This window comes from Trachemys scripta, chromosome 9, assembly GCF_013100865.1.
Source record: "Trachemys scripta elegans isolate TJP31775 chromosome 9, CAS_Tse_1.0, whole genome shotgun sequence".
Classification (NCBI taxonomy): Eukaryota; Metazoa; Chordata; order Testudines; family Emydidae; genus Trachemys; species Trachemys scripta.
This window is the reverse complement of record NC_048306.1, coordinates 52,868,457-52,875,665: the sequence shown is the minus strand read 5'-3', so window position 1 is coordinate 52,875,665 and position 7,209 is coordinate 52,868,457. Positions and strand designations below refer to the sequence as shown.

Genomic DNA, 7,209 nt, shown 5'->3' with positions numbered 1-7,209 from the left:
GGCCCCCCCCCCACCCCCCCCCGCCCCCCCCCCCCCCCCCCCCCCCCGCGCCGCCCCCCCCCCCCCCCCCCCCTCCCCCCCCCCCCCCCCCCCCGCGGAGCGCCGCTGCCAAAACCCACCCCCCAATGCCCCCTGCGCGCCTAACCGCCGAAACAAAAACAACCCACCCCTCCCCCAGCGCCGCCCAACCGACCTCCCCCCACAAAACCCTGAGCGCCCCTCCGCCACCCCAAGATTGGCCACCCCTTACCAGGTGCTGCCCCAAGCACATGCTTGGTCGGCTGGTGCCTGGAGCCGGCCCTGGGCTAAGAGGTGATTTGATCAGAGTCTATAAGTACCTGGAGAAAAGACTTCTGATGGCACAGGGGTCTATAAACTAGACTCTAATCTAGAACAAGATCCAATGGCTGGAAGCTGAAGCTAGATAAATTCAGGCTAGAAACAAAGTGCCCATTTTTAACATTGAGGGCAATGAACCGTTGGCCCAGCTTACTGAGCAAAATGATAGATTCTTCACCCTTTGAAGTCTGTACATCTAGGTTGGAGGTCTTTGTAAATAATGCGCCGTTGCTCAAAGAGGCGGGATGGGCTCCATGCAGGAGTCACGCTGGCCTGCGTTAGAGGATCATAATGGCCCCTTCTGGCCTTAGCATTGGACTCTATGGCCCACCAGGTGATTCCTGGGATTACATTAATTTTCTGTCTGAGGCATCTCTGCTGGTGTGCAACTGGCACTGTATTCCCAGAGATGCCGAGCCAGTCAGCATGCTAATGAGAGGCTCACGGCATCAGCATTGCTGAAAGAGGACAGTGAGTGACTGACAGCTGCTCAGCAATGGAAGCGTTTACTAGGAAAGGCTGGTGCAAGGGTCCTGGTGAGATACAGGGCAATGCGGGGGCTGGAACACAGGAAGGGGTTAGTGCCCTGTGGCATGTATATAAGAGACCAGTGTAAGGGTGGTGGGTAAGAGAGGCTGGTAGAAGGGAGAAAGATTCACAGAGCTGCAATGATCTGAGATGACAGTGCAAGAGGTTCCTCAGCCTGAGAGCAACATTTCAGCTCTGTAGGCCCTACCCAGAGACGGGCACTCTGGGCCCCTGCACCCCATCCCAATCACTACGAGACTGTACAGCAGATCCAGCAGGAAAGCTAAAGGCTTTTCCCCCAGAACATGTGGTATATAAGCAGAGGGCAGGCAGGCGTGAGTGGGGAGGAGGAAAACGCTGCCCCCAAGGGAACAGGAGTCCAAGGACTCATGGAGGGTCACTTACCAAAGCTGCTCACTGGCTCTGCAGAGCTCTGGTAACTGTCTGAACCTGCCTGTCTCCAGAGCCTCTGCAGAGGCTGATCTATCGGCTTGTTGTCTGGAGAGCTGTGGTTTCTAGCCAGCGTCACTGCCCATCATTCAGGCTCTGATGAGCTCGTAGGCCAGGGATGCTGTTCCACAAGGATTTGGCACCTTCTATTCTATTCCATTCCAGTTCTGACACCACCGTATTAGCTGAGCTCCTTCCCTAGCACATTATCCCCCAATGGGAACCCCCTACCGCTTTCCCTCAGGGATATAAACAGGGCTCTCCTCCAGCGCAGCCCCAGGAATGCTCTGCCCACACTCAGGGACTATGTACCACTGGCGGGTATTACCTGTTGTCTGGGCCACCTTGACCAGCCCCCGTCGGAAGACGTTCTTCAACCTTGGCATCATGTTGAAGTTCTTAGCTCCCCCAGTCACAGAGATGAGCAGGTTGGGCACGTCGAGGCCCCAATGCTGAGTCATCAGCTGGTAGATAACGCATGGAGGGGTGTCCACCGAGACGCGCACATACTGAGGGTGGTGGGGGGTGCAAAACACAGGGAAGAGAGGGAGTAAAACCCACTGCACCTACCCAGAGGGCAAAGCCAGCCAGGGACTCATCCTAGCCAACACGGCAAGAATCAAACTTCTTTCCTCTAGGCAGCTCCCAACTCTCCCCACCCCAGTTCCTCACCTTCCTGTAAAGGACCAGGCCTGCGTATAGAGGAACATCTCCCTCCACTGCCCCATGCATCACCTCAGGGCCAGTACAGCCTGGCAGCTGAATCTGTCACTGCACAGCACCCCTGAGGTGACAGATTCCCCCCTCAAGGAGAGGCTGAGATGACAGTGTGACGTATGCTGCTGCTATTCTAGTGCCAGGCCCTGAGGAGTGTGAGGTTGACTCAGAGCTGGATGCGGTACCTGTTCCCTCCCACCTCCATGAGATTCAGACCCCCAGGAGTCTGAGGCAGGAGAAGTGGAGGAGGTTGCACACTGAATCTTGGCCCACCAAATGGCTTCAGAGGAGGCCTCAGATTTACTTGTCCTGGCGCTGGCCCTTCTCCCCTCTCCCCAGAGCTGCTCCGAAGGGTGAAGGAAGTGACCGTATCTACCCCCTTCCTTTCTCTGCTAGGACCAGGGCTGCCTTTGGGGCCTCTCCCCATCTATCGTCAAAGGCAGCGAATACACCCATTCCATCAACCGCAAGTGCCAAGCAGCAGGGTTTCAATATGGGATCCCTGTCCCCTAGATACTAGGGACTGACCCACCTTTCCCACCTTTGGTCCCAGACCTGCAAAGCTGATATCACCAAACGCGTCCGTTGGCATTTCTTGGATGTGCCTCTTGGGGTCCCATTCTTTCCCCAGGAAAACAGATGACTTTGTAGCCTCTTCCAGGTGCTGTTCCCTGGGGTAACCACACTCACACATGGCCCTCCTGCAAGAAAACAGCATCAGCAACTCCCTGAACTCTGAAGGGGCGTCTCTGGCAGTTACAGGCAGATGAGTCCCTTGGCAATCTCAGATTGGAAGCAGTGGCAGTGGCTTACTTTGAAAATGCCCAACACCAGCTCCTAGGGAGGTTATATCTCCTGCCCAGCTTGCTCATCGGCCATTGGCTATGGAGACAAAATCACTGTGAGGAGGAGATCATTGTGCATGGTAGAGCGCAGCAAAAAATCAGCATTTCCATCCCGCAGGACATTCCGATATCTGGACATTGTTTTCACCCCAAATTAAGCCAAAATATATTTTTTAAATTGTGGAACAAAAAATTCTGGAAAATATCAATTCAGAAATGGTGAATCATTTTGTTCTGAGTCAGTTCAATGTTGAGCTACACATCCCAGTAGTGCTTTGCATTGTCTCTTGGGAGGTGTAGTTCTGGGTGCTTCATGTCCTAATGTCCCCAATAGCAGGTCTCCATGGCAAAACTACATCTCCTTTGATGCACTCTAATCAGCTCCCATGATGCACCACACTGGTCAGTCTGAGGGGACACCACATGCTGCACTATGAGACATGTAGTCCAGCCCTGGAGCTCAGACCATAGGGGGAGAATCACTGGAACTACAACTCCCATGAGGCAATGCACCACCAAAGGGAAAGGCAGTCCAATGGTTAATGGATCCAAAATGAAATAGTTCATGAAATATTTTTCCATTAGGATATTGAAAAATTTAGGCAAAATAGAAATTTTCCAATAGAAAATTTTAACTTTGCAGAAACTGCATTTTCCATCAAAAATTCGTTTTGATTGAAAATTCCCAACGCGCTGTAGTGCAGAGTGCTTTGCACCACTGACCTGTTAAGTGTGGTAGAAGCTCACTAATCTGCACCAGTGTCCAGGAGATTTGATGCACACTGATCAGTGCTATGAACTAGTCAGTAGGTGAACAAACATAATCAGGAGCCACATCAAGGTGCCTGCATTGCAGAAGGAACCCAGGGTTTCCTATTATTATAGATGACAGTGCTTCATAACAGTGTAACAAGCCAAGGCTTGTGGCTAAGCATTGGGGACCAATTCCCTGTGTGAGCTTAGGCCTCAACTCTGGATCTCAGCTCCACAACTACTAAAAGGGGATAACGGTTCTTCCAGTGTCTGTCTATTTGGTTTGCCAGCTCTTTGGGGCAGGGGCTGTCTCTTACTATGTGCAGCACCTAGCACAATGGAGCCCTGATCTCAGTGTGGCCTCTACAGGGCCGGCTCGAGGCACCAGCTTCGCAAGCAGGTGCTTGGGGCGGCCACTCCGGAGAGGGGCGGCAGGTCCAGCTATTTGGCGGCAATTCAGCGGACGGTCCCTCACTCCCGCTCTGAGCGAAGGACCTCCCGCCAATGTGCCACCGCAGATCGCGATCGCGGCTTTTTTTTTTTTTTTTTTTGGCTGCTTGGGGCGGCCAAAACCCTGGAGCCGGCCCTGGGCCTCTAAATGCTACAATAGTAATACATTACTGTAGTATATTTTCCTGAAGTAAATGCAACCTCACTACAGTCATCAGCAATGTGCAGTGAGAACACTGGAGATTTTATGAGGATTACCCATGTTTGCAACTTTGTGCAGTGAGACTTAGCACAGTCCTACTGTATTCATTAGCTAGGATTCAAGCCTTTCCCCTTACCCCATGTTTAGAAGCAGTCTCCTCCATCTCCTGTTGCCTGGGAGAGTAGCTGCCCAGATTTTGATCCTGACATTACATAAGAGCTGGTCAACAATTTTGTTGGATTTTTGACTAAAATAATGTTTTTGTGAAAGCATCTGCCTTCTGCAGAAAAATTCAGTTTTCTGTTCAAAAACAGAACACCCAAAAAACTGAAATGTTTTGGCCAAACCCCCAAATATTTCTATCTGGAAATACTGCTGCAGAGCCTCATGGGAATTGTAGTTCAGTTTCTTTATATCTCCATTCACTTGTATGGGCAGAGCTCCCCAGCTGGACTACACCTCCCATGATGCACCATCACCACGGACTCTCATGCTGCACCACCTTCCCTCTCCAAGAGAGGAGACTGTGGTGTATCATGGGAACTATCCAGACAGCTCAGCCTATAAATAATAAATAATAATAATAATAATAATTCCTATAATGCTTAGCTGTTTATATAGTGCTTGCCATCAGAAGATCTCAAAGCACTTTTCAAAGGGTGGTAACTCATAAGTATAAGTATACATTGTCAGTATAAAGAAAGGGAGCAAGGATGGCCACTCATGCATTCCCAGAAAACATAGTACTTCTGGGAATGGCATGGACCCACCACCACTGGCATGACCTTGCACTCATGGTGAGTGTAAGGTCACACCATTTGGAAGAGCATGCCACTCCATCCCCACTGGTGTGACCTTGCACCCAGCTGAATGGCCTACCTGATGGGAACATGAGGCACTAGAACTACAACTCCCATGAGGTATCATGGCTGCATTTGCAAATCAAAATATATCTGTTTTCACATTTCCACCAAAAAAATCCAAATTTTCTGTAGAAAATTTAAACAAAAACTAAGTTTTTTGTTTTTGTTTCCATCAAAGTTTTCCACAGGAATAAGAACAACATTTTTAAACCAGCTGTGCTTAGCATTGTAGAATAAGCTGAAGAAACGCAACATTTCTTCTCCAGGAAATCTCTCTCTGTATTCTCTCTGTGCAGCTCCAAGACCATCATTGCATTCCTCTCCTCTTAGCAGAAATGGGCTTAACACTGGATGTTGACTCTACTTTCCTGCAATGTGGGTGTAAAGCAAGAAGCAGATGGAAGGGGGAAAACATCAGTGCATTTGACTTACCCAGTATCTGACATTTGGGAACTTTCAACAAAGTACACACACTCCTTCTTCTTGATGTTTTCAGGAATCCACGAGCTGAGATTCTCCTATAGGGTGGAGAGAATAAGGGGAACAGCAGGCCTAAGTGGTTTCAGACAAAGACCAGATTACATAGGTTCCTACAAGATCCACAGAAAAAGGGGCACATCACAGATTCAGCGTGCAAGGGCTCTCAGCCAGTACATAGAGAAACAAAGGTCATAACAGCAAGAAACCCAAGGGGAATTTGACACTTTCAGTTAGACAGATAGAGTGAGGACTCTGCCAGCACACTGTGTATCAGACAGACAAACGTGTGCCCAAAACTGAGAATGGTGAGACATGAAGGAGCAGTGAGGGCTGAGTCTAACAGCTTATTCACACTTTGAATTTGTTGCAGGTTAACTTGAGTTATTTCATGTTAAATTGGTGGGGGCTTTGTCTAGTCAAGCAGGAAGAAAGGAGTTGTGGCTCTTTTAAGGAATCCCCTCTCCTTAGGGCTAGGGAGGAGGGATAGCTCAGTGGTTTGAACATAGGCCTACTAAACCCAGGGTTGTGAGTTCAATCCTTGAGGGGGCCACTGAGGGATCTGGGGCAAAATCAGTACTTGGTCCTGCTAGTGAAGGTAGGGGGCTGGACTCAATGACCTTTCAGGGCCCCTTCCGGAGATAGGATATCTCCATATATTATTATTAAGGTGGGCAGAGGGATGGGGCATCACCTGAGCTGGGGGTTGGCCAGAGGGGCTCAGGTGAGCCACTGGTCCCTGCAGACAAGGGTTAATGCCCTGCCCTCTCTCACTCCAGAAACATCAGAACAGCGGTGGGACTGGGAGTGATGCTGTTAGTGGGTTTGTTTTCACCTTGTGTGAATGGGATCAGCAGAATGGCTCTCCTCCATGTGTCCACATCTCCCAGGGCACTTTGTCTGTCTCCCTGGCTATTGGAGAAAAGCAGGTAATGACCCTAACTACTACCTCCTCCAAATGATACTCTGTTCCTGGACTGAGCGCCCCTTTTAGCCTACTTCCACCAACCCACTCCTGGGCTCGGAGCATCTCCTGGTTATGCCCCTGACTCTTATACACAGTCAGTGTATTTGCTGGCCTCCCCCTAACCTTAGCATTGTCTAAACTTGCCTTTTCATTATTGCCAGTGGCAAAGTGAGCCTTCCTCTTGCTCTTACAGAAGCCACTATTGCTGCGTCTGAGGTTGGGAACCATTTCGAGGTCGCAGATCTTGGAATGCACAATGTAGCTGTCTCCCTGATCAGGGCAGACTCCATTCAGCTCTGGCGGTAGCATTCTGGTTTGCCTGCCACTCCCAGCTACGGGCAGGTCTCTTGTCACCCTCAACGGAGCCTCTCGAGTTTGTTATGCCGAGAAGTACTGAAATGCAATGAAACAGAAAATACTAAACATACATCAGAAACACGAGGACACTCGAGCTGGGGCTTGCTGCTAGGAGAACATCCCTCACCATGAATCCTCTCCCTCCAATCCCAGCATGCTTTGGGATTTGTTTCAGATGTGAACTAGACCAGCTATGCATGTCACATAGCACAGATTCTAAATTCATCTATTGTTTTCCTACAACGGGCCCCGAATGAATGA

General features: G+C 50.0%; 1 protein-coding gene across 1 annotated transcript in view; it reads right to left on the bottom strand.

The window, feature by feature from the left end:
- Positions 1–6,969, bottom strand: part of TRPM2 (transient receptor potential cation channel subfamily M member 2) — a 56,960-nt gene extending 49,991 nt beyond the window's left edge. Inside the window, exons 1-4 of the mRNA XM_034782288.1 lie at positions 6,736–6,969; positions 5,580–5,665; positions 2,567–2,735; positions 1,646–1,826 (exon numbers count right to left, since the gene is read on the bottom strand). Coding sequence (XP_034638179.1) covers positions 1,646–1,826; positions 2,567–2,735; positions 5,580–5,665; positions 6,736–6,900 — 601 coding nt within the window. The 5' untranslated portion in view covers positions 6,901–6,969. The remainder of the gene's footprint in view (positions 1–1,645; positions 1,827–2,566; positions 2,736–5,579; positions 5,666–6,735) is intronic.
- Positions 6,970–7,209: the final 240 nt, after the last annotated feature.